Genomic DNA, 27,681 nt, shown 5'->3' with positions numbered 1-27,681 from the left:
TCCATTAATGTCAGAAAAAGGGGAAAGCAGTTTTCTAGAACTAAGTTTGAGGATCACGATTGTAAATTCAATACTATTATCCTAGTCGTAATTTTCAGAAATAGACCTCACATCCGACAATTGTGGTCTGCATCTGGTTGCTGGTTTCATTACGCAGTAGGATTTAAGATTAAGGTTTTTTTTTTTTCTCAAAAGAATGACAACGGCCTATTGTGTTGATCCTTCCTTGTCGGTAATATAAACTTCTTCAAAGCAAACAAACCCATATTTGATTGACTGATCTGTTTCACGTTCTTTTATCCTGGTTTTGCTCCAGGAATGTTTTATTCGGGCCATTTCAAAAGATAAGTGTTGTGGTTATATTCTCTCTACCCATTTTTGCTGCTGGGAAACCTACATTTCCAAAGTACTGGTTACTCGCTGTTTGTACGTCTTGAAGTGGAGCGTAATTTGTACTTGATTTGATCAAGTTTAACCATTCTGATGCGGAGCACGTTTTCTTGTCAAATTTTATGTTGATGTTCATTTGGTAAGGTGGAAATATTGTTGTCAACTACCTTCAAATATATCAATTTTGATATTTTAGTTCCTGTTCGGTACAACTTTGATAACTTAGTCTCATATCTTTTGCATCATATAAATTGGCGAATGAATTTCGTGTTTGTGTGGGTATGCGACTGTAAATTATCTTCTTATTTTATTTAAATTTATTATTTTTGCATGTGTATTATTTTAATGCAAGCATTAAATGATATTTCTTTTTAGAAGTAGTAGATTTAAATTGGATTTTTTAAAATAATAACATTTTTCTTAAGTTTTATAAAATAACAGATGAATTCGAGTTTATTATATATATTTTTTTTTTCTAGCAGTTAGTTTACTTTGTTTAGGAAATGAATAGTTTCAGAATAGTTTCAGCTGGATGTCAGATACTTTTTGTCTTGAACTTTAGAAAATTAGTTATATTATTTTCAATCATTGTCTGCACTGTTCTTAAATTTTAATTTTTCATCAAGGTTTTTTGCTTTTAATGTTCTTTACCACACTGCCTAATATTTGCTGATCTATTTAATCGATTTTCTTTGCAGAACAAAGTGACAGATAAATTCAAGAGGCCATTTAAAAAACGACACTCTAGCGTTTACCATCAGCCACAGAATCGTGTAAACAAATATTTAAGTCAAGCGATTGAAGCTAGAAGTGTGGATCGAGAAAAATCAGAACATGTATCGTTGATATCGTTAGCATTTAAAGATTCATCAAAAGAAAGCCAAGTAAGTGGGGGTTTAAATTTTTTTTTTATTTGTCCTTTCTCTTACTGGGGTAAGGAGAGTATGGCTGCAATTTTTAAGAGTTTACAATGGAAACAAAATGTCTGGAAAAACGACAAACAGGAAGGTAAAACTTTACATTTCGATTGATCTTACTGAGTGTACTCGTCTCTAACAGAGCGATCAAAACCCTCAACTGGTAGTATCACTATACTGAGCGGATGTTCCACGTTTTTTGTTGAAAACTCTGGAAAATGACTTGATTTTCTTCAAACTTCGTACCCACATTGTACACATGATGGAAATAAATCTGTAATGAAACAATTTTCCACGAAAATTCGACCAGAGGTAGTACTTCTAGGACTTCCTAGGATTTTACTTCCTTCTATAGAACCATTGTGTCCTACGTATTTATAAGAAGAGGGGATAAATGTTCTACGAAAGTGTTCCGAGTTAGATGAAAAAATTCTTCATCCGGAACTACCTCTGTAACCTGAATTTACTCTTTAATCTTTGTGTGCTCAATTATCATTATTTTTATCATATTCTGTTTTATCGGTTCTGCATGGTTTGCACTGCAAAGCGGAATTCGATATCTCTAGCTAAAATTTATAGAAGGAGTGCCACACTTATTGCTTTTTGAAAATGCTTGCTACGATTTTCTTATTTATTTATTTAACAAATTTTTTTTTGTTTCTTATAAAATAGCTAATGTTTTGCTTTCTTTCACTTTAGTATCAAGCTGACAACGATGTTGGTTACAGCACCTCCTTAGCCTGTAGTCTGGTACTACTTCTATTAATTGGAGGCCTGCAAGCGGCCATATTGCCCCGAACTATAATACTGTTGTTGCTCTTCCTAACTGCCTTTGTCTGGATATCAGTTAGTAATAATTCCTTAATTTTTTTTTTGTTTAAATAATTATTTAATCAAAGTAATTGTAACTTCTTTCCTTCCTTTAAGTTCCTCCATTTTTATGTAAAAAAATATTACTTTGGAAATTTCTTGTTTTTCTCCATAGGTGGTGCTAATGTTGTTACTAGCTGTACGATTAAGATGGATAATGTGGGATATTTCCCAAAGTTTCATACTACGTCTCGCAATTACAGTGTTCACCATAATTCTAATATATACTGTGGCTCAAGTTAATGTGGTATGTATTTAATTTTTACTTGTTTAAAAAAATATATTTATATATGGATCTTATTTTCATTCTAAGCAGTATAATTTTTGTGCGAATATTATAGAAACCCTTAGTAAAGGAAGGTGATTCTTAGCGCTGTGTAAGAAGATAACTATTATTATTATTATTCTTATTATTATTATTATTACTTTTATTATTATTATTCTACTACCTCACTCAGTTTCTTACAGGGCACGGGTATTTCACCTCCCTGTACCTGTATAAGATGGGGAAAGTTGGAGACCCGTCATATATCTTCGGAGACTCTGACCTCGATGATGCCCACCACACATTCTTTTTGTGTAATAGATGGGTGCCGGAGAGGGAGAGCTTGGAACAAGAGATCGGGAGAATCACGCCCGAGAACATAGTAGGGAGTATGCTCTCTCACAGAGACTGCTGGGACCGGGTGGTTACCTTTGTCAAGATAATATTAAAAAGAAAGAAACAGGAGTTGGACTTCCATCTGCTCCCGGCGTAATGGAGAGCGATTGAAAGCCGGTAGGAGCTCGTATGGGTTATGAGGCACCACCTTGATGTAAGGCGCAAGTGGTTCCAGGTAGGGTTTCTCTGTCTGTTGGGGAGGTTGGTTTTTTAGTGGATGAGGGTCCCACTAACGTGGGCATTTCTCCCACGATGATGCATAATGCATTTTTCCCCTCCATAAAAAAAAATTATTATTAATCTTATTATTATTCTTTAAAGCGCGTATAAATTTACGGTAATTGGCTCCTGTAGCTTTTTCAATGCATTAGCTGCCTTTGGACAGTGGTCTATAAAAACAACATGGTCCATCACCATTGGTGAGGTGAAAGTGGCTTCTATGAAGAGAATATAAGGGCAGATAACTGGATTTCGAACGCTTAACATTATTAGTATTATTGTTGCGAGTTTCAATATGGCTTGAGATACTAAACTTTAGAGCAGGATCTTAGGAAATAATTATCGGGAATTAGAAATTATTCCTTGCTCCTCAGTTCAGACTTAGGTCCTTTGACCTCCATCCATTCCATAGCTAATTTTTTTCAAGGAAAAATTCTACTTCAGGGCAAGAGAATAAATTAGGTTTTTATGGATTCTTTGCCTTCTAAGTACCAAGCAGGAATTAAATTATTGGCCCAAAGATTAGATTTATATGATTTATTAGATGGTTAAGTAGTTTGAAATAAAAATTTGTATCATTTTGTAATACTCGTTAATGTAAAAGGCTAAGATTTTTTGCACTTTCTTGTATTTTATATTGGAAATAATTTTTAATCTTTAAAACCTTTCCAGTTTACATGTCGAGTTGAAACCGGATGTCCACGTTTAAATTCAACAGTAACTTGGTCAGATCACCGACTATGCCCTCTGCCACAGTATATAGCTGCTTCCTGTTGCCTTGGTTACCTGTCTGTGGCAATCTTTCTACGATTACCTACACTGGTCAAGTGTACACTATTAGCATTGATGGCGCTTGTCTACGTATTGCTCATTGAAGTCTCGCACAAACCTATATTTAATTGTTATGATACTAGGGTCCAGTAAGTAATCTTTATAATTTTATTAATTTCTTTTATTTTTGTGATAAAATTTAATTATAACAGTAGATTAACCTATTGTGATAAAATTTAAAGCGATCTAATTATAACAGTAGATTAACCTATTATTCATTTATTTCTAGATCTTCGGTCCCAACACATGTGATAAGTATTGTTTATATTTTAATGTTCCTGTTGGCTGTTGCAATTCATGGTAGACATGTCGAATGGACGGCCAGACTGGATTTCCTCTGGCAAATCCAGGTAAGTTTCGATTCCTTATATCAAAAATATTGGATATTAAATGTTAGGTCAGTGCAAAATGAAATGTCCGTTTATTCACTATTGTATTTTTCCTCATAGTTTATTTTGTTTTTTCGTGGTGGATAAGTAGTTTCTGACTGAGAAGTTAAAAAAAAAAGAAACAAATCTGTGATGTAAATTGCATTCTATAAAACATCTTTCGGTACTTTTCCGTTAGCCGGGCGCAAGCGAAAAACAGTATTGGGTAAAACTGTTTTCTTTACAATTCATTAATATTTGTTTATAGTTGAACTTGTTTTGCTTATTATTAATTAATATTTGTTTATAGTTGAACGTTTTCGACTTTTATTCCGTTGACTTGGCTCGCGTTTGGTTCACAATTGGCGACATTTGCGCCCGGCTAACGGAAAAGTACCCATCTTTCTTATAAGTATTCTCTTAGTATCGAAATTATTATCCGAAGTTGAAGCACGTTTATCTTAAGTTTCTATCAAATTCTGTCAATAGTAGGGGAGACATAGAAATTTTAAACCAGAAGAATATATTTTACAAATAATGAATGAACTACATTTGTCAAAGGAATATAACAATCCCAAATATTTTTATAGATTTTTTTCCCATCGTTTGAACATAGTATTTTGAAAACGCGTGCTTAGAATCCGTCGTATATGACATTTCATTTGCATTAATCAATTGGTTAATAGAAATTCTTCAAAGTAACACTTCGAAAATATTAATTTAAAAAAAATCATTGATGAACAGGCGAATGAAGAAAAACGTGATATGGATGCATTACAACATTCAAATAAACGAATATTATTCAATTTGCTGCCCGCTCATGTTGCCACACACTTTTTAGACAATCAGTTCAGAAGCAATATGGTGAGTAGAAGGGAAAAAATATCTGTTTTTTGTTTATCAAAATTATAAGGGAAAGTATGCATTTTTCGTTTTTTCAATTTTACTGAAGAGGTTTTTTTTTTAAATCATAAAAAGAATCATAATCATGATTTTTGTTAATTTTAATCATGAATCATTCATCAGATGTTGTTTTTCAAATCAAATTACTCAGCTGATTTATTTGAATTTTTATAGTTTTTATTTTAAAATTCACTTCATGCATACATTCTTATATTATTTAAGGCACTTTAAGTTTTTAGTATTTCATATACATTTATTCTCATTTATTTATTTATTTTTTTAAAAATAATAGTTGAATAAATTTCGTTACTAATTAATGAATTTTTGTGTGACGCTCTGTTGCTTTGCTAAAGAGCTGTGTTTCACAGGAGCTGTACCATCAGAGTTACAGTCGAGTAGGTGTAGTATTTGCTTCCATTACTAATTATCATGAATTTTACATGGAATTAGATGGAAATAATCAAGGTGTAGAATGTTTAAGATTGTTAAATGAAATTATTGCTGATTTTGATGAGGTAATTTATGTTTAATAACTTAGAATTCTTAGTTAAGTGAGTCAAAAGTCTTAAATTAGCTTATAATTCTGAATTTTTTTTAAAAAAATGCTGTTTTCTACAGCAAGAGGAGAAAATAAATCTTCCAAACTTCAACAAATTATAGAAAACAAAAAAAAGAAAAACGCAATGACATTTTAACTCACTGTAACTCTTTTAACTTCTTTTTTGTAATAGTGAAATGATTATTCAGAAATAAAATTTGATTTTTTTTTATTGCTATAGTTATTAGGCGATGAAAGATTTAGATGTATAGACAAGATTAAGACTGTTGGTTCTACATATATGGCAGCAGTAGGATTGATGCCAGAACATAGAATATTAGACAGTGATAGTGATCATTCAGCAGCAATGTACATGAGCCAGCTGGTAGAATTTGTATTCTCCATGCGTGATAAATTGGTCTCAATTAATGATAATTCTTACAATAATTTTATGCTGAGAGTTGGTAAGTTTTATGTTTTATTTTATTCAGTGACTTAACAGTAGTAACTTTAAAAAAACAACAACCAATCTTCAGGAATTTCTTTTAAAACGATTCTCGAGAATTGCTAACTGACTACTTATAAGAACAATTTAATCTTTTAAATTCTAAAATGTCTTAAAACTCATTTATTCAGAAAAATTCTAAGAAGTGAAAAATACATTCAGTAAAAATCGTAATTGACTGACTCGGAATTTTAGCAAGGCATTTTTGTTTTAACTTTTACATTCAGAATCTCACTTTCACTGAAATTGGTACTTTTGATAGAAGAATTCAATCCCTTTATCAAAGTTTGAAACGTAATTAACCCTTCTTTATAATATTTACATATATTCAATTACACATTCATTTATTACATTCAATTATCCTTTAGATGAAAACCTAATCTAATTATAAAGTTGCAGCTTCCTACGATTTCTATGCTTTATTAGCACAAATTCTCTGACCATTTTTAAAAAACTTGTATCAGACTTAGAGGACCACAAAACCAAAATTTTCGTTGATAACTTATAATCGAAAATTGAGTCATGGTTGCAATACTTTATTATGAAGTAATAGACTGTTTGAATGACCCGATTTATAGTCCAAATATGTCTTAAAGATAAATAAGTTTATTAGGTTTTTGTGATAATCCAATTTTCCTTTAGTTCTTTTGTCAAGAAAGACTATAATATTCAGAATATATTGTTGTAACTCAGTTTTATGTGTGTTTCTATCGCTTGAATATTACTTTTATCAGGTCTTTTTAATCAGTTTATAATTTGCAAACAGGTATCAACATAGGGCCAGTTGTTGCCGGTGTGATTGGTGCTAGGAAACCCCAATACGATATCTGGGGTAATACAGTAAACGTAGCTAGCAGAATGGATTCTACGGGTTTACCAAATCATACTCAGGTATGAAATTGTTATTAATTAATTATTTAAATAAAATTGAAATTTTTATAACAAAGGACATAGCAATTATTTTTTTTACAATAAAACTTTAGGTAACTGAAGAAGTTTACCATGTTTTAAGAGGACATCCTTATGAATTTCAATGTCGTGGTAAAGTTAAAGTAAAGGGCAAAGGTGAAATGACTACATACTTTTTGACAGATAGAAAACAGCCTGGTACAATCAGGGTTGAAGAGTTGTCCAGTATTAGAGCGGCTGGAATAAGTTAGTATTCAATTTCATCTTGTATTTAATTAGTAAAATTTTGTAAATAACTACATTTTTGTTTTTGTAATCATTTCCAGGCAACATGTACGGAGGAGTGGCTACCCCATTGGCATTCCTCCAACAGATGCCTGATCGTAGTAAGTTGTTGAGAGTTGGCCAAAGATCTCTTCAGTCTCAACCACAAGTTGAAGCAGTTGAGCCTCATCATGTTAATCATAACCAACCTCCTCCAGTTCCTGCCAGAAATAACTCCAGGTAAAGAAAGCAATATGTGGTACAGTACTTTTATTAGAAACATATTACTAGTAAAATTTGTTTTTATGAACTAAAATGACATTCATCCCAGGGAACACCCTACCAGTCGTTTTTGCACATAACCTTCTTTGATCTCAAAGTGCCGAAGAACTCATATCGCCTCATATACTCATATAATTATCTCTAATAACTTTACATTTACGAAAGTTAGAATTTCCAACAAGTATAGAATGAAATTCGTTTAAGTAGCTAGACAGCTAAGTATTTCTCCTGATTCTGAAGTTAGGTTTTTTTTTTCAACTTAAATCTTCGACATTCTGTAGTGTTGTGAATTTTTATCAATTATTTCTGATTAGTTCCCGTCTCGCTCTCCGTCTGAGGTTCTTACCCCTTCCATGTTATACTTTGTTTAATCATGTATTTTTATGTTTCCAATTTGCAATAAGACTATTAATATTAATCACCCAGGTATACTCCACCATGGCCACGAGGGCCTGTCACCAATAATGGCGGCACTTCACTTCCACCACCTTCATCATCACCGCCTCCAGCTCCAGCCGTGGTACAACCTTTGCTGAAACCATACATGAAACCTTTACCGAAACCACCGCCAAAAGTGAAAGCATGGGCTGTTCGACGATATTCTGACGAGAGTGGAGACGAACAACGATTGGCGCCACCATTTCTTTCGACGACCACTCAAGTTGTACAGCCGAGGATAGACTCTAGTGCTGATGAGATTTCTTCTGTAAACCATTCGGCCAGCATTAGCAGCAGCGATGAAAGCTATTCAAAAACTACAGACGCATCCCCTAGTCCTTCACCACCATTGTTGACAGCCGTTGCTGATACTAAACACTACCTCTTCCCTTCAGATATTCAGGTATTTATTTTTTAATTATTAGTGATAGTAAAGATTTCAGTTCAGAATATGACACTATTAAACGTAGTAAAAAATATCATTATATAATATAAAATTGCATACGAAATCAGGTGATAACGAAACCAGTTTTTTGTGTTAGGACAGTGCAGCTGCCAAAATCAAAGTGTCTTAACCAATATTAGCAGATTATATTTAAATTTCTCGTAGAATTTATTTCTAAAAGAACAATTAGACCACCATGTGGTGTTATCCCAATTGAAATACAAGGTCCCTTGATCAAATAAATATTTGTACAGAATTATTGTTTTAAATGAACGAAATAAATTACTTATCGACTTAATTGGTCAAAAAGGTCGGAGCTAACACTCCTTTCATTGGCCCGAAACTATGATGCCCTTGGCTGTGGGAACAAAGACTCTGTGCTTGGACAGAAATCAGAATACTCTGATAACAAGCCTATTCACGGAACATGGTAGGTTCAGGAAACATCTGAAAGGAGGGGCTTATTAGCTCGGAACCGTTGTTCAGATTGTGTCAGGAAGAGGAGGAAACGGCCTCTCACCTGCTGTTCGATTGCGTTGTAATCGAGCGGTTGCGCTATGAAACCTTTGGGTATTAATTTAAGATGTAACTGTTTATGTTGACAAGACAAAGATTGTGTGCTTAATTATTACGTGAAAAAGTTATAATGTGAACAAAATTGAATTCCTTGGCTAATGAATATTTACGTACTAATCCTGTTACTTTGTTATCCTCAGGTGAATCCCTGTTCATCGCCAGAAGGATCACCACGAGCTTCCCACGACTATATACCGCCATGTTTTCTAACCAACAACAATCCAACAAATGGCGATTCATCGCGCAGTTTTTCACCAGCCAAAAATAATGGCAATAACAATCGATGCGGTGTTGGAGGCGGTAGCAATAGGTCAAGAAATTTTAAAAGTGGGTCGTCGTCAAGTTCGCGCAAAACCAATTCAGATAAAGTACAAACTACACCTCATACGGTTGGTATCAAACTTAGTTATTTATTATATTTAGTAAAATATTATTAAATAAATTTATTATTTATTTATTTAACAATTTTAGACTACAGCTCAAAGTGAGACATGTGCCAGTTTTGAATTTTCACGAAGTAAACGTGGTAAAAAGAATAATTCTTTAGAGAAAACTTCTACAAGATCTGCGGATTCTTCTTCTAAGAAAGATAATTCATCGCAGACTGATTTAAAAATGTCTACACCGGAAAGTGAACAAGATTTTGAAAAACAAATACGTAGATTGTTGGAGGAACAGCAAGAATTGAAATCAAATCGTCCTCAACCACATGTTACACCAAGGTAAATTGTTTTCCAGCTATTGTAATGAAAATGCGAAGAACATTACGAATGGCAACGAGTGGTTTTGTTTTTGTTTATTCTTTTTTTCCTATTTTTGTTTTATTAGTTATATTTTTTTTAATTTTAATTTCAAAATCACATAATTTGTAAAAGGGTGATGTTCAAGTCCGTATTTTCTTAATAGGTACGCTCATATAGTCGATCTTGCAGCTCAACAGCAACATTTGCTTGGTATCTCACATGCCATACACGATATGTGAGTTTTTCTTTTTCTTTTATTTATTTTTCTTTTTGTTTATTTTATTTATTTATTTTTATTTTTTTCAATTTTATGTTGAATAATTCATAGAACTAATTGGGTCGCGTATTGGTACAGCGATTGTGAAGCATAAATTTGTCAATGGAATATCCCCAGTTCGGATCAAGCGTGTAGCTACTTTTTATTCGTTAAAAAAATGTTAATAGTTAAGTATAAGCGCTGTCCACGATATCTAATTAGTAGTTGCACGTTAAGCCCCATTCGAAAAGACAGACGATACTTGACTTTTACTTTACTTATTGTAAATTTATTCCAATAATTGCACGGTACATATTTTAATTAGATTATTTTGTTAACAGTGATGAAGAACTGTGTCTGGAAGGTCCTTCAGGCATTGAACCACCAAATCCTGGAGATGATGATAGAAAAGAAAGCGAAGCGTTCGAACAAGAGGAAAAAAGGATAGCTGAAGAGCTACATTTACAAGTAATCTTAAAATTAATGGAATGCTTCAATAATAAAATGATTTCAAAAAATCTATTCTTTTAAATAGACAGTAAACATCTTACAGTTCATAGCTTAAACAAAAAAAAAAAAAAATTGCAATTAATTTTTGAAATTTGTCCTCAGGAAGGAGAATGTAGGGCTGAGGTGACTGGATGTATTGGTACTGGTGATCAGAGCGAATGGAGTGATGAAGAAGCGGCCTCAGAACCATTGTTGGGCGATCGAGAAAGTACTGGTTATACAACGGACGATCCAGCGCTGGAAAATATATCCATGATTCATGAGACCGGACTCACAGATGCTGAAGGTAAATCTTTTTTCGCTTGCAAGAATGTCTGGTTGGTGAATAGAAGTGATGCAGTCTCATGCTCCATTGAAAATGGCAAGAGTTTCTTTTTATCATGAAGCAGATTTACTCGCATTTTAATTTGTTCCAAATATCCCAGAATTTGAGTATTGTTTGGACTTAGCATCAGAATCTTTAGATATTATGTGTGTTGTGTGAAATGAATTCTTTTATTATAAGTCAATATTGTATTGAAAATCATTTTATTACATTTTGAATAAACTAGTAATAAAAAATTAAATAAAAAATAAAAGAAAAAGAAAGAGGATTAGTAGATCTCTAAATTGTTAACTTCACCAGGTGCACTAAGTGATGTTGCCTCAGTATTTGATGGTGGATGTCAAGATGAAGGTGATAACACTTCCTTGTCAAGTCGAGCTTCCAGTCGCTTACTAGACAGTGATGCCGTCCTGAGTTTAGATTCACTCAGTGCACTCTACGATTCAGAGTATGATACATGTTACCCAGACGATTACAGGTATTTATTTGGAAAATGTTTTTAAATATAATTTTAATATTTAAATTTAGTCAGAATATGTGGGGATATTGTAATCCAGTTATGTAGTAAATGGTAGAAATTATAACCTTTAGGGAATGATAGCGTAGAAATTTAGCTTCAGATGTGTATCTGTTATAATTTTATAGCAATTACTAAAGCCTTTTCTATAAAATTATGTAATTTTTTCAAAGTATAGAATATAACAACAGATCTATTATATTATTTTTAAAACAAACTGAAAAACTACTTGTATTTTTAATTTTCTTCTTTTTTCATTCTGATTGCTTAGTCCAGTTGAAGTGAGGTAAATCGTCAGATAACTTAAGATCTTTTCATAAATATTGTATTATTTTTTTTAAATTAGGTATTTCTTTTAACTTCTTTTACTTAACTATGTCAAAACTTATCTTTGACAGTTGCGGTTGATCAAATTGGTTCGTTCATGATGACTACAGTATCTAATTTAAGGTTGGGCAACCTCAGTCTTTTCTACAATGGCAGTTTGAACATATAGGAGTTGATAAAAAAAATTATTAACAATAATTCGTAGTAACTCAATGCAAATATACAGATGGTTCTGAGCCTTCGTAATATAGTTCTTTTTATTTATTTGTTCAAATAATATTTGTGGTTGGCTTTTTTTGTTTTTATTCCTTTACTAATTTCTACTAACCAGGCTGATTGCGCCGCACATTTTTCATTTTTATATTACGTGTATACTGTAGATTTTTCTCCTATAAAAAGTGATTTAGATGACATTGAAAGTAGCAATTAACTTTAAATATGTAATTTTCAGATATAGAATGAGATCAGTGTGTAGCAACTTTTAAAACTGATTGAAAATAATAAAACGTTCCCGAACGAAATAATTTTAGATATACTTATTTTTTTATATTTTTTTTTTCAAATATAGTATACTGCTAAGGCTAAATAAGGCTCTTTATTATCCTAATAAAAAATTAATTGGTAAATTTACTTTAATAAATTCAGATGAAATTTAAAATTATAAGTTAGGTACAACATATGAAATTTTGGGCAACACTAAGAGGTAACCTACGAGATACCTTCCTTACCAGTTTAATGGCAACGTTTAGGCGAGGTGTTAGTTCAAGAGATAGGGAATATTGTTTCAAAATCTCCATAAGTTAAATCACTTGTAGTAAACTAATAGTTAACTTACTTAAAACTTGCCAGTTTTATTAGTGGCTACTAATCAACTACAAACTTACGTACTACTGCCTGTGAAGGAAACAATTTTGAGTGCATTAAAAATCAAAGTAAGCAAATTATATTGAATTAGTATTCCAATTTTAGTTTTTTTTGAAAGTTTTACACTTATCAAGGTCAACTGAATTCAGTTCTAAGTTCAATAATACACCTAACCTTCAGTGGCTAGCCTTTTCTAGTCGTAAGTTTAAAATTTACTTTCAAATTATTGAAATGATTGCAGATGAAATCTAATAATGCACATTTGAGTAAAAACTCAACTTCTCAAAGTCGTAATAAATTATTATTTTTTGGAATTCAATAAATTGCAACTTTTAACACTGCCTTTGATAAATTCAGTTTCTAACCATATTTATTTTTCGATTGTTTTGTTTCGTTATCGTATTTTAAAATTTTTACCCAATCTGTCAACACTTCAATGCAAATTATAATTAGAAGTTGTTATTGATGAGTTTAAATCGTTATTTACTCTCATTCTGACTGGGTTTAGATATATGTCAGTGTTTCGAGTTTTGTAATTTAAAAATGAGTGAAGTTCGATGAGGATATGATATTTTAAAAGTTTAATACAGTTCATTTTGATCTGAATTAGCTTTAAATATTACGGTACTTTTCTGGAAAGGTTGAAGTCACTTCTTTTCTCAAACATGTTAAATCTGTTTTATAAAAATGGTGTAAATTCTATAAGGTTTGTGCTTTATGCTATTTTTAGTTTGGGGAGGTATTCTTTTTCACTCCATTTTTACATACTGAGAATTCAAACGGTTTTCTTAACACAGACTGAGAAAATAAAAAGAAGTATTAAAGCGAACTATATTTTCAGTAGTTCTATTTATGTCTACAGTGTACACGTTTTATTTACACGGAATAATTAACTTAGCTTCAGTAACCTTGTATTTTTTTAATACTGTACATTTTGTAATCATAATCAAATACACTTTTGCAAATCTGCCGCCTGCCTGCGAAGAACTACAGAGCACCATTATCATTCATTGTTTATTAATATTGGATTTTATTGTTTTAGAAATAGTTACTTAATTTGATAAGAATTTCATGTATTCAGAATTATAAGGGATATCTTTATCAAGCAAAAGAGGAGCGTAAAAGCATGGGTTAACATTGCGTGCATTTCTTTTTTACCGTTTATATTTCAGTGTATTATTTTTAATTGCCCTAGGAGGTTATTATTTTTTTTTTGTGTTGATCGAGAGTACAGCATTGTGACAATATTTTGCTGCCTCCTAGAAACGGTTAAACCTCAACTCTCCACAACACACATTGTACAGATGACACATATTGTAGACCAAGAGCAAAATTGAGTCAGAGGGTCCCATTTTGGATCTTTCAGTATTTGGTATTTTGGTTAACAATGTGTGATTTCAACCTTCTATTCAAAAAGGTTTTACTTTCAGTTTTGTTCTTGGCAAATCGTACTTTCCATTCGGTCGGCACAAGCCCCTTAGTATCTAAAAGAAATCTACCTTTTTCCCTAACTTCTGGTATTATTTTTGTTTATACTTTATTCATGTTATTCGGAGCATTTAATGATACTTTGTCTAATTGTCATAAAAACATCCGCTTCCCTACAAGTGCCGGTATAATTTTGAACCTACAGTCTTCTCTTTTAAGTCAATAACTTTCAAGAATCTTAAATCTCTTGAGAGGTTGTAAAGAGGAAATTTCCTTATTTCACACAATCTGTGTATAATAATCCAGCTGGTGAAATTTCTTTAAATATCATTCATTGCAAACTAGAGTTACCATTTTTTAGTGTTCGCCATTCCATTTTCCTGTAGAATCAGAAAATTTTAACGTATAGTGAAACTTGTTTTTCATACGACTTTGAATTGACAGTTACCCATCACATCCCGGGCTCTTCGGGATCTGTTCTTCGGTTTTATAGCTAGACAGATTGTTTCATGGAAGTATTCCTCCAAAAACCGACTGCTTATCATCGCTCAGTTTGCCCTATGTTTTACGATCTATAATCATCATTGCTTGATGTAATTGTAAACACCTAGATTTTTTTTTGAAAAATTCAATTCATTTGAGTCAAAGTAAGAATCAAATCCATTAAGCACGCTAGTCGTAGTAAATTAAGTCTTCTTGCCTAAATTTAGAATAGAATATTTACTAAGCATCTCATATATTTTATATAAAAGTTTTAATTTAAACTGTTTATTTTTTTTCCAACTATTTATTTTATGAAACTTAGTGAAAGAGTAAGAATAGGAGGAATATATAAAATTTTCTTTTTTAAAACGATAAATAAATATGTTTCAGGTATTATAATAGGGATATAACACCTGATATTGCAAATTTGGCCAACATACGTACCATGTCTGAGAGTATTACAAGAAATTTTGGACAACCAAGATCTGAAACTGATTCAGATATTTAATAAATGAAAAGAACAACGGTTTTTCAATCAAAAGAAAAAAAAAATCTCAAATCAAGTCTTTCCTAAGGATTTTATTGTTGTATATAGGTAAGTGGTTTTATCTTTTTTTAAATACATTTACGTGAAAGTTCTAGATGTATAAAATAAAACAAATTTGGATGTGATGACTCACACGACTTTTCTTGAAACTCTCCAACTTTTGAGTCAGTCAATATTTCTTATCAGTTAATATTATATATTAAAATAATTAAAACATATTGTTTTTCTTGTTCTTTTTGTTTGAAGTTCAACGCATGGTACTTAAATGGCAAACTTTAATAGTTTCTTCCACTATTTTATTGAAGGTACTTTAAAAACTATAAAAGGATTCAATTCCTTTCTACTTTTAATTATTTAAAAAAAATAGAAACTTGGCCTACAAGTTTGGAAAAAAAGGTTTAGTTAAATTAGTTTTATAAATTTATTTGCTTTTTCATCTTCTTTTTTTTTATTAAAAAATTTGTGTACATTTTTGTTTTTTGTACAGTGGAAACTTTGAATTTTTCCTGCTAGCTATGTTTATTAAATTAGAAGAGAAAATAATAGGTCCTAATAAAAAAGATAAGAAAATGAAATAATTCAAATAAATGTAGATTTTTTTTTTAACCAAAATACTTTTTGCCACGTTTAATATTGACTTAATATTTAGACTTGGTGCTTTCATGAAATTTAAAGGCTTAATTAAAAAAAATTAAAACTACTTTTGTAAATAATATATGTGTAATAATTATATACAACTCTCTTTTCTTTTTTAAGTTATTTTTTTGTTTTGTAAATATTTTATGTAGGCAGTTATATGTAATACTAGAAGCTAGTTAATATAAATAATGAAATTATGAGCTCATTAAAAAAAAAGTATATATTTACCTTCATGGAAGTATATAAAATTTTTTCCGAAATAATGAAAATTAAATTAATTAATACAGAACTTAATTGTTGAATTATTTAAAATGATTATATATATTTAAAAAAAAGTGCGTTATTTAAAAAGAGAGAAAAAAATGGTGGCAATTAATCTGAAAGAAAAATTGAAATATTAATGGAATTATTAGGTTGCTCCTCCCTGAGTGAAAGAAGAAAAGAAATGGAAGGTTTTAATTTCTTAAGACTCACGAGATCAATGAAGTTTGGTTTGTATTGGCAATGGCCAAAAAAATTAACTCTTTCTCTTTATGTCTGTATTTCTCAAAAAATTTTCATAACCTACCCCACCAACCAACACATTTCCACCAAATTATTGTTGTTGAATAAAGTCATGTTTTTCCTAAGGTGGTATATGCTTGGTGTGTAATGGTTATTATGAATTTCAATATTTTAGATTTAAAAACGTACATTGCGCATTTAAGACGCAAGTTTGATCAGTTGGACCAGGGGATTTCATAGGGCCGATAGGTTTGGCTTAGCCGCCTAGAGACGCGGCTCTATTAGGAAGAAGGATGTGCTTAGGAAAAATAAAGTAAGTTCATCTGGGTAATTATAGTGATACTAAATAAACTGTAGGCAATTTCCCTCAGCTTAGAGTAGGATCAACACTTAAACCCAGAGAATAATGAAATGCCCCAGCCCTATTACTCCACACAAGCAAGTTTCCGCAACACTTCGGAAAAGAACCTCATCTTCCCGCGAAGTATTTTCCAACATTCAGTTCAAACTAATCTCCCACTTAGGCCCACTACAATTGCACAGTACCACCACAGGATGATATCATTTCCTCAGTCCGATTTTCTTCCACAAACTATAGATGTAAATCTTACAGCCTTGAGAATTCATTTCATTTACAGACGTTTAATTATCTGGCCCAGTTATGGAGAAATGTAAGTTATAAAAAAAAAAAGAAAAAGTTATACAGTGATAAGGTTTCGTTAAATTAAGAACTTGCTTTCAACCTAAACTTTTCTAATCTTAAGGAGGTTGCACATATAAATTCATTAATATAAATTACTTTAAAAAATGAGCCTAACATAAAGGAAAACTATTAATTATAAAACCCGTGCAATAGTTTCTTTATTTAACTACATAACAAATTATATTCTTTTCAATGTAAGTTGAAATTAATCCTAGTTTTCATTTTTAGTTTAACAAACAAGCGATCTCTTTTTTTTCTAATTAAAAATTACTATACAAAAAATTTATATATATATATATATACATATTATATAAATTGTTTATAAAGTGTATACATAAAATTTAAAAAAACTATATTACTGAAAAACCAAATCTTTGCATCATTGTGGTTATTGAAAAATATTAGTGAGGTATCAAAAAGGAAAATTATTGAACTTTTTTTTTTTTAATCCAACTCACTTTTTTCTATTTAGTGTTGATATTTATTAGATATTTATAAAGAATATTATAATAATAAATATAAATGACGTAGTATGAAAACAAACTTTGCAAAAAAAATTACAAAAAATAACTTAAATTATAGGTGCCAATGTTTTTACACTTTTGAAAAAACAAAAAATTATAAACTTATAAAACGCAATAACGTTTTAAACGTATTTTTTAATTTAAACCAGTTTCATATCCTTCATATCTTTTGTTTTAGTAAAGGTTTAAGAATGGTTTTTAGTTTTTTCCAACCTAATTTCTAATTGAGACAACCCTGAACACAAAGTCATTTCAAACAGATTATTTGTTAATTGTATAAAAATATAATTTAGCATTTTTTTTTTTAAATGAACGTAAATTTAAGTTATAAATATATAATTGAAGCTTTAGTTAGGTACCATTACAAGCAAATTTAAAATACAAAAACAAAATTGTAAGATAGAAAGTATTGATTTGTTTTTAAGTAAAAATTAAATTTGTTTAAGACTGTTTATAACGTAAAAAAAGAAAATAAATTGTTTGCTTTAATTTATGGAAAAATGAACGGAATTTCTCCAGTTTTAGTTTTATTATAATTGAAATATAAAGTGAAATTATTACTTTAAAGGCCTCCAGAAAAAGAAAACCTAAAGTAATGTTTACAAAACAGGAATTATCGTGACTACTAGTTCGTTTTTTATTTTTTTAAATCCTACCATAAAATAAATTTGCAATACTGTTATCAATAATTTGTTTCCTGATTGTCAGTGTAATAATCTTTAAAAGAATAAACTGTGTTATTTTTTTTAACAAAGTAATTTGTGAATGATTTATTTATTATTTATTAAACCTTGTGTTTCTTTAAAATCCCTAATTTTAGTCAAAAGAAGATTTTTGTAAAGAAGTGTAATTATTATGAAGAAAATGGTAAAAGAATCAAGAAGAAAATTAGTTTTATTTAATTTTTTTATCTATCCAATGAATAATGAATGTTTTTTTGTTGTAATAGTTATACTGTTTTTATTGGCTCTGAGCTGTATTTAAGACTTATAGTAGGATAGGTACCACCAGTCTGCCAGATATGCGCAACTATTCCCAACTTGGCCTTATTTAAGATGAACCGGAATATCACACAGTAAGTTAAATTAGTTTTTAAACATACCAAATCTTTTTTAATCCAAATTAAACAATTTTTTCGTTCGCTTTAAATAAACAGTTGTTCAAGTACTAAGAGTGGTTGTATCTAAGTTATAATATCTAGTATTTTGCCATCACAAACGTTTAGGTAAAATTCATAAGAGAATGTTTTAATTTGGCTAAAAACGGCCATCTATTTGAGAAAATAAATAGTAATACAATCAAGATGTTTATTTTACTAAGATATTTATTATATAAGCGAGTTACAACGAATTATTTTTATCAATTTCAGGTAAAAGTAAGTCAGCTTTAATGTTACATGTGTTTGACCTTAAACAAACAAGCTACCCAAACCATTAAGTTTTGTTCCTAAAAATAAAAAGTGTTATTCTACAATCATACACTTTTACTATAACAAAGAGAAGCTGTACAGGAAGTATAATCACTTCATAAGAAAATTACGAGTTTAGACATCAAACAGATGGCACTGTATCTAACTTCTTCAAGGCTCCCTAATTTTATTTTAAAACAATTTTATTGTGACGTTAATGTTAAAATACGTAATGACAATGTCTGAAAATGTTATTGTAAGAATGCATTTTACTCTCGAAAAGATTGAATATAGTAACAAATATTTGTTTTCCCCTTATTACCCTTTCCAATAATTATTTAAAAATAAAGAAAAAAAAAAAAGTTTGTTCTAAATAGTGCCGGAGACAAGTGTTTAAGGAAGACAAAAAAAAAAGGGCTTAAAATAATTAGTTCCAAAAATGGCCATCAGGTAACAGCACTTACTGGACCTGAACACAAAGAAATTTTAGTTCACATATTTACCAACAGGTAACAGCACTTACTGGACTTGTCATATATGTAAACACTTTTTAGTTCACATATTTGCCACCAGGTAGCACTAAAGCTATATAAGTGTCAAGATTTCTCTTCAGTACGACTTGAGTGTTGTAGGGGAGAAGGTCGCTCTGTCGCTCGTCACGCTCAAACATGTCTACTCTAGTCACACATCATCAAATATGAAAGAGGTATGTTGACATATGTCTGTCTAGTCTAAAATAAGTAATTGTAATAAAAAATATTCGTTCTTCTTTAAGAATTATAAAAAAAAATTATTCCAAACAACAAAAATGAAAAAGGTGAAGTAGGAATGACGTATGTATGTCATGTCAAAAATTCAGAAGTCGAAGAATTAATAATGAATTCAAAGTAATTACTCCGCCCTCCCACCCAGCAAAAATCATTACCTATATACTCTGGTAGTACTATTGCACACTCGACAAGTAAGTAACATTTTATGCATTTTCCTAGCATAAAACAATTTATTTTAACTTACTTCCGGTTTCATTAATTAACACATACCTAATACCATCTAACTGTAATATTACCTAATTAAAAAAATCTCGAGCTACATAATAATTAATAAAAACATTGGAGTTAATAAAATAATTAGCTTTAATTCATGCTGTCACTCCTAGGCACCAGAACAATCACTATTTTAACGAATAGATTCTCTTTCTAGACTTTGGAGGCCTTTTTTAACTATTCTTTTTATGTTTTCGTATTTTGTTCATTATTTTGAATTTATTCATATTATTTTAAATAGTTTAGTTACTAAACTTTAGTATAAGGGTTGATTAAACGCCAAAAGGTACATCCAAGCAAGTAGGTACCCAACATTTCATTTATACTTCCGCCCATTATTTCAGCCATTTAGAAACATTCGAAAAAGCGTATTGTAATAATTGAAATCATTTAAGTAATTTCACTGCGTTAAATTTTCATTAATATTTTTGAGAATTTATGAGATGTGACAGACCCTTATGCTGGCCAGTTTCATCTATGTTAAATAATAATTGTCAAGCAGCAAACCATTTAACTTTCATTGATTGCATTACGTATCTATTAATCTATAATAGTCAAACTATAATTCACAGATTAAAAAGAAAAACGTTATAAAAAAATTATAAAAAAAATTGAGGCGATTTTCCCTGTTTGTATTTTTATCTTAGTCATTAATGCCCTGAAGCTGGAATAAAATATTTTTCTTTAAAACTAGACATTACTTATTTTTCAATTTCTTTGTAATAGTGATTTTAAATTCGAGCGTGAAGTGGATTGTACAAGGAGGGTATCTGAATCTAAAGTTACCATTGCCAAACAAAAGTAAAATGAGAAATTTTCAACTAGTTATCCGAAAAGATAAAGATTTTAAATTTCAGTAAATTATAAAATAAGCCAGAGGTAAAATGTATACAGTGTGTACGAATTTTGAGTAACAATTGCCAAATTAATTAAAAACAAAAAAAGGATTCTCACCTTAATTTTGTCAATTAATTAAATTATATACTTTATGAACCAATTTCATAAAGTTTCTGTTTTATAAAAAATGAAGTGTTTCTGCTACGGACACAAAATGTATCTGAAATCTGCAAACAGAAAGCCTTTCACAAAGCCTTAATATAACAGCATATTGCAAGTTCTATGCTTATTAAAAGTTTTCCTTTAAAGATTTTACTAATTTACGAATTTTTTAAATGATTAGAATCGCATATTCATTTAAATTTTACTTAACAATAATTATTTCGCAGTGAAAATGCAACAATGTCGGTGTTTTAAACTTAAATTCTCGCGCCTTCCTCTTATAAAATACATTTCTAACTACAGTTCTAAAATATTACTCGCACAGAATTTTTAAAAAAGGAAATTTCTTTTTTTAACATGTACTAGATTTCAATTATTTTAATTCATAACTTTTACAAATGTTTGACAATTCGAAAATATTTTGGATAACACCACGTAACCTCCTTTACTCAGTCTGTTCAGTTAGTAGTTGTAGTGCGGCTCGGGGAGAGCTGTGTAGTCGAAATCCTTACCCCAATTTGGTTATTGTACCTTTGACATAGTTGAAAGACCGAAACCGATAAGGTAGTATAATAAAAATACGTCCCACTACGGACAAAATTATAAACATCACGCACTACGGACGTAACCTCATTTCATAAGACTAATAAATTAATAAGCCTTTACGAAGACCTATAAAAAGTAAGGTTCGAGAAGTGTTAGTTTTACATCGAAGTGAAGTAACGAAAACCACAAGACGAGAAAGATGTGTGCGGTAAGCTTAATTCGGATGTAAAACGAGTTAGACCTGTTCAAGAAATTCACTACTTATGTTACATTAACAGTATAACTGAGGAGGTATAGATTTAAAATTTAAATCAGCAGATTTAGATTTAATATAAAGAAACATTATTTAATGATATTAAGTAACCTATGTTCGTATTGCAGTTGTTTATATATTTTGGGAGAATCTTTTCATGCTTTTGTTATTGTTGCACTTCGTATAATATAGCCAGTGTAAGAAAAAATAACAAGATGACAATGTGTATATATAATAAATTTTAGGGCTTGAAAAAGGTTTGAAGTATATCCAAACATTCGTATTTTTACATGATGGTGATTTCGGCAGTTCAGAAGAAAAATTAAATGGCTTCATAGATAGGATTGATAAGAAGTTACTAGCTCAGTATTTCGCTGGCAATGGTTTTTGACTATTTCGTAACAAGAATGCAGAGGGTAGTTGAGCCTACAAGCAGGAGTAGAATGAGAAGTAATTGCTGGAGCAAGTGTGTGAACAAGATCTTTCCTTTTGTATCGGCTTCATAAGGTATTTTGTTTATCTTTGTCACTTAGCCCTTTAATTTTTCACTTTTACTTTAATATCCACCAAGCACTCGTTACAATTCAATTACCTATAATTGCTATAATAAAAGAATTACCAATTCTTGCCTATAATAATTACAAGGTGTTACGTACGATCAAGTAGAATGTTATTCAGTTTTCAACGGATATATTTGTTTTCGATAAATTTTTATACCAATCGTCAAGTTTCGTGTGTGATGAAAATCAATAATGGAAAGTTCAAATTTTGATATTTAGTTTAATGGCTCTTTATGGCGAAAATCTGTCATTCTTACTACAAATGTACTAAATCTGATTTTTCGTATTTTCTCTTGAACTGCATTTACGGTTTCCTGTAAACAACATACTTTCATTATATTTTTTATGATCTAGAGCATGTATTGAAACATTTCTCACGAAAAATTGATAAAAACTAAAAACTCTCTGTAATAAATTAGAGCAGCGTTTCCCAACCTTTTTTGGCTCGCGTACCACTTTGTAGAACATCATTCTAAATTGTACCACTTCATAAAAATTATTGTATTTCGTGAAATTTGGTAATCCCAGTGTGTTATTTTATTATTATCTTTATTTGTATAGAGAGATACAATGTATCTGTTACAAAGGAGTTCCAAGTTCATGTTCACTTGGTAAACTTCGTAAAGTGTAAGATCATAGTTTTAAAACTTGTTCATATCTTTCTCTTTAAGATTATTTATTAATTTACAAAGTTCTTCATTAGGATTATTATATTTGTGCCCAAATCTTCTAAATTAATTTCTTTTAAGCATTCAATTACCTGTAAGTACCAATTAAATTTAATGTTACTTGGATAGAGCTTACTCATTACAATCCTGTCTCTTTAAGCAGATCTGTACACAGTTATCATTTAAGTTCTGTCACATGATAATTCTATTAAATTCTCTTTATCTTTTATCAATAATGATGTAACTTTTCCTCAGTTTTCTTTATAGAAGGGGTTTGAAATCCAATTGTCATTTGTGTTTTCGGGTTTTGAAAAATACTCCATGAAAGACAGTTTTAATCCTGTTAAATGTGCTATTATATTTTCTCGTATATCTTAAGACAGACTAACCTTATTGCTGAACATATAAACAACATTACTGTATATTATTATTAATTAAAATAATTTTTAGGTATTATAAGAAAAAAATGTTTCTATGATATTTTTATGCTTTTATTTTTGTTTATTTTTTATGACCGCTATTACTGATTATTTTTCGCGTACCATCAACCAGCAACTCGCGTACCACAGGTTGGGAAACGCTGAATTAGAGACTGCCATAGCTGCTGCTTTTAGAGCAATCTGTACTTTGACAGAAATCGTGATAGAATCTTGAAAAATCGTTTATTTTGGTTGACTAACTTAATAAACTAATGATTTAAATTTATGGCAGATTGTAGCTAGACTAAAACAAGTTTAGTACAACGTTAAATTGCAACGTAGGAATAATTCATGTTAAAATAATTTAATGTTTTACAATGCTACGAATACGTTCTAAAACATTGATCTAGTTAAAATATTTAAACTAAAATTTCAGCATTCATATTTTATTTATTTCTTAAATTTCTGAAGGATACAAATTTATCTTAAACAAATGGTTGCGTTTTAATTTGTAGTATCATTGAATAGAATGTTTTTTAATGAATGATCTACTCTATTAACTATTTTTTTCATTGAATAATGATTTTCAGATTGAAAACAGCCAATAACTGCAAAACTGCCATCAATTGAAGTGGAAATGAAAAAGACGTTGAGAAAACATCGATCAAATGAGTAAGTACAAACAATTTTTGTTATGTAATTTGCATGTTTGTATCGCAATCCTATTTATTAAATGTTTTTTTGACTTAAAGTGAAAATGAAAAGTATTATTTAGTAGGAGAATAAATAAAAATCTTTAATTTAAAAAAAATGATTTATTAGCATACCTTTTTTGTTTTTACATAGACTTCATATTTTACATTCTGCTATACAAAAAATATACATATAAATCAATAAAATACAAAAAGAATTGCTAAAAAACTTTGAAACCTAACAGAGAACTTAAAATAATTAATAAATAGGTATTATCAAAAATATTTGTTTCAATGAAATATTCTATATCAAAAATAATACCGTAGCGAGCAACTTCTTTAGTCTTTATTCAATAATGTTTAACTAAATTAAACTTTTTTGTGAAGAGAATTGAATATATGTTGGTTGAAACAAAACAAAAAATTGATTCTGGACTAAAAGTTGAATTAGCTTTAAAAAAGATTTAGTTCAACGATAAAATGCTATAACATTACATCAGGATTGTTAATAAGGTTCAAATAATTTACTTTTTACAATCCTAGGCATTATAATTAATTAACTATATATCTTAAGAGATTTATAATTTAAATAATTTCATTAATATTTCGAAATGAATTAATAACTAAAAAAATGTATTATTGCATTTAGGTGTAATATGCATTTTTAAGTCACAATCTTATTAATTATATGCATTATTTAGTAGGAGAACAAAGAAAAAAATTAAATTTAAAATATATATGTATTTATTTCATATCTATTTATGTTACATAAACTTAGTATTTTGCTTTCTATGTTAACAAAATATACATATATAATTTAATAAATAAAAAAAAAAAAGCTAAAAAAAGTTTAAAACTAACAGAAAAACTTAAAAAAGTAAAGAAATTAAGGTAAAAAAAAAAGTTCCAAAAAAATCCGTCAGAGTGTGCCACTTATACAGGTGTATAAAAAGTTCCAGAAATTGCCACCAGGTGGTAACAGTGCTGCAATTTTCCTCTATATATACGTGGCAGCACAAATTCTCGTCAGTACGACTTGAGTAATGCAGCAGTGTAGATAATATCTTCTTTGGTCTAGTCTAACATTCATCACCTCTCACCTAAAGAATCATGATGTTAAGTAATAGTAAGGGAGATGACAGACTCGCTTCGATGGTCGGAGAACAACTATCCTCTAGGTTAGAGAGGTAAACTGGAGACACAGTAGAATAAGTAGTAACCAACGTCGGGTTAAATAGTAGGCAGTTATAACTTCCAAAGACAGTATCTGAGAGAGAATAATGAAGCTGATATTCTACAAAAATACGGAAACTTGTATGTGCAAAATTGGTTGAAAAACAAGTAAGTTGTTAATCTTACATAAAATTGCATGTGCATGGCTGGAACACCTCCAAGTTCACTGGTTTTCTGTACTCAATATTTCTTTGCAATATAAATTATAAATGAACCCCTTTTAGCTCCTACTTTTTACTCTTCACTTTGCTCCCCTTCCTCTGCAGTCTTTCAGTTTAATATTTATTATTTCACAGAAAAATTAAGATGTTTAAAACAATTTTTTCGCCATAGATATTTGCTAAATTATCAGATTATGCTATTAAAATTATATATCATGGAAAATTCAAATGTTTGATATCTAGTTTAATGGCTCTTTTTGGAGAAAAACTGTTAATCTTACTACAAATTAACTGAATCTGATTTTTCGTATTTTCTCTTGATCAGCATTAACGATTTCCTATAAACAACGTACTTTCATTATGTCATTATGATCTAGAGCATGTATTGAAACATTTTCCTCAAAAAATTGATGAAAACCAAAAACTCTCTGTAATAAATAAAAGACTGCTGTAGCAGCTGGTATGGAGCAATCTGTACTTTGACAGAAATCATGGGGCACTTACTACTTTTCCAATTGTCAACGAATTCAGTCTCCCCAATCAAAAATCTTTTTGGAAAATATTAAATGTTCTGTTCGCATTGATCTTACCATTCAAAATGACCTCAAAATCTTTTATCCTGTATCTAGCGAAATCCTTTTTTCCCGATTTTATTTTATTGTTTTGAGGAACCTCTTAAACTTCTCTTGAAATATTAACTTGTATAATATTGAAGAATTACTTCATTATTATGTTTTATATTTAAAGAAAATTCCAATACGTATGTTGTGGCGAGAATTCGTGAATGCTCTCAACAGAATGCGTTAGTGTAGCTCAATACTGCCTCGACTAAACTAAGTTATGAAAGTTATTTTTGTAGTTTAAGTTTTTAGATTGTGTAGGCTTTTATTCGATCTTGTAGGTAACACCGAGTTTATTCATTCTTTTTAGTTTAATTTCCACTTAAAGTTTACTAAAAAATTTTTACATATGTGAGATATCTTTAGTTAATGGGGCAACTTATTTGGTGTAGCGTACCCCTAGTGTCAAATTTCTACCTATTTATATTAAGTAATTTATCAAATTCGTATTACTCCTACTTATGTTTAATGTAATATTTTTTTTAGTCCATGCAGTGCCAACATCAATGGGCTTTTCATCAACTTGTAGCTCCGTTAAGCTCAGCTTTTACCTGAGATGAATTTTTAAGGGTCCTTCTTAGCAGCACGACCATTATTAATATGAAGTTATTCGCATCCAGGTAAGTCTTATCTTATTATTTATTATGTTCAGGGTGATACAACAACAACTAAAACTTTTTTTCATACAAATTATTCTTTTCTTTTTGTATCTGAAAGAAGTTTCAATTTTTGTTGATTGTAGGTAGCAGTAATTTAATTTAAAAAAATCAACATCAAACACGCATGTGAATTCTGCATAAATTTCCAATTATATAAAACTATTTTTATTCGAGCTTATAATTTTTTAACTCATTTTCCTAAAAATAATTTCATAATAATAATGCTAGTGGATTTTGTGTTATATTTTTTTTCAATCAAATTAATTTTTTTCCTATGAAATAGATGTGTATTTTAGAAATATTTTTCATTATCATTGAATGAAAAGGTGTAGGATTTAAAAAAAAAAATCAATTCTTGAGTTAATTACAGTCATCTTTCTTTAATCTTTATAATATACATAAATTGTTATAGATCTTTTACTTAATGCGAGGTAAAACTTACTTAACATTTTAATTTAATTTAAATTACAATAAATAATTATTTTCAGAATCAATACTGGTGATACCCAGAGTGCTGCCTGCAAATCTGTTCATCAATGCAAGCCCAAGTGAAAAAGACGTAAGTCATCAATCCAATCTGAATATTCAAATTGGTTAAGAATCTATAAGAAAAAGGTATGTAGTTATTATACGTAATATGCATGATTTTATCAAAATTGAAAATTGCATGTTTAAAAAAAAATTAATAAAAATCTTATTTTTTTATTTAAAAAAAATTATTTTATTATTTTTTCCATTTAATGTGTTAATTAATATGAAAAAGTAAAAATTAAACGAAAATAATTAATAATATTTTATTAATATTTCAAAATGATGAAGAAAATACGAAAAAATAAAAAGGATAACCTAAAAGGAAGGTTACAGAGTCTGGAGAGTGGTAGAAGTAAAAGAGGAAAACCTAGAGGGAAGGTTAACAATGGCCGGCAGAGTCGTG

The 27,681-nt window shown here is 29.8% G+C and overlaps 1 protein-coding gene across 17 annotated transcripts in view; it reads left to right on the top strand.

The window, feature by feature from the left end:
• The window catches only part of rut (adenylate cyclase rutabaga), a 46,686-nt gene extending 19,324 nt beyond the window's left edge, over positions 1-27,362 (top strand). For 7 of the 17 annotated variants that reach the window (XR_012454417.1, XR_012454414.1, XR_012454421.1 and 4 more), the window contains 24 exons: positions 1,089-1,274; positions 2,007-2,153; positions 2,293-2,424; positions 3,730-3,977; positions 4,118-4,238; positions 5,001-5,120; positions 5,513-5,674; positions 5,939-6,161; positions 6,969-7,093; positions 7,186-7,357; positions 7,438-7,615; positions 8,084-8,498; positions 9,257-9,505; positions 9,588-9,838; positions 10,023-10,094; positions 10,457-10,583; positions 10,728-10,911; positions 11,251-11,428; positions 14,960-15,164; positions 15,363-19,600; positions 21,981-22,242; positions 23,973-24,054; positions 26,575-26,708; positions 27,236-27,362. Coding sequence is in view for 1 of the 17 variants with exons in the window: in XM_074115207.1 (XP_073971308.1) it covers positions 1,089-1,274; positions 2,007-2,153; positions 2,293-2,424; positions 3,730-3,977; positions 4,118-4,238; positions 5,001-5,120; positions 5,513-5,674; positions 5,939-6,161; positions 6,969-7,093; positions 7,186-7,357; positions 7,438-7,615; positions 8,084-8,498; positions 9,257-9,505; positions 9,588-9,838; positions 10,023-10,094; positions 10,457-10,583; positions 10,728-10,911; positions 11,251-11,428; positions 11,739-11,753; positions 11,866-11,875 (3,315 nt within the window). In the remaining 16 variants the exon portion in view is untranslated. Of the gene's footprint in view, positions 1-1,088; positions 1,275-2,006; positions 2,154-2,292; positions 2,425-3,729; positions 3,978-4,117; positions 4,239-5,000; positions 5,121-5,512; positions 5,675-5,938; positions 6,162-6,968; positions 7,094-7,185; positions 7,358-7,437; positions 7,616-8,083; positions 8,499-9,256; positions 9,506-9,587; positions 9,839-10,022; positions 10,095-10,456; positions 10,584-10,727; positions 10,912-11,250; positions 11,429-11,738; positions 11,754-11,865; positions 11,918-14,959; positions 19,601-21,980; positions 22,243-23,972; positions 24,055-26,574; positions 26,709-27,235 lie in introns of those variants that run through there. The other 10 variants (XR_012454420.1, XR_012454411.1, XR_012454408.1 and 7 more) reach the window with 10 other exon arrangements.
• Positions 27,363-27,681: the final 319 nt, after the last annotated feature.

Source organism: Rhodnius prolixus, unplaced genomic scaffold (assembly GCF_049639745.1).
Source record: "Rhodnius prolixus isolate KJV_2025 unplaced genomic scaffold, Rpr scaffold_7, whole genome shotgun sequence".
Classification (NCBI taxonomy): Eukaryota; Metazoa; Arthropoda; class Insecta; order Hemiptera; family Reduviidae; genus Rhodnius; species Rhodnius prolixus.
Note: the sequence above shows the minus strand (reverse complement) of the source record. Positions and strands in the feature narration are given on the sequence as shown.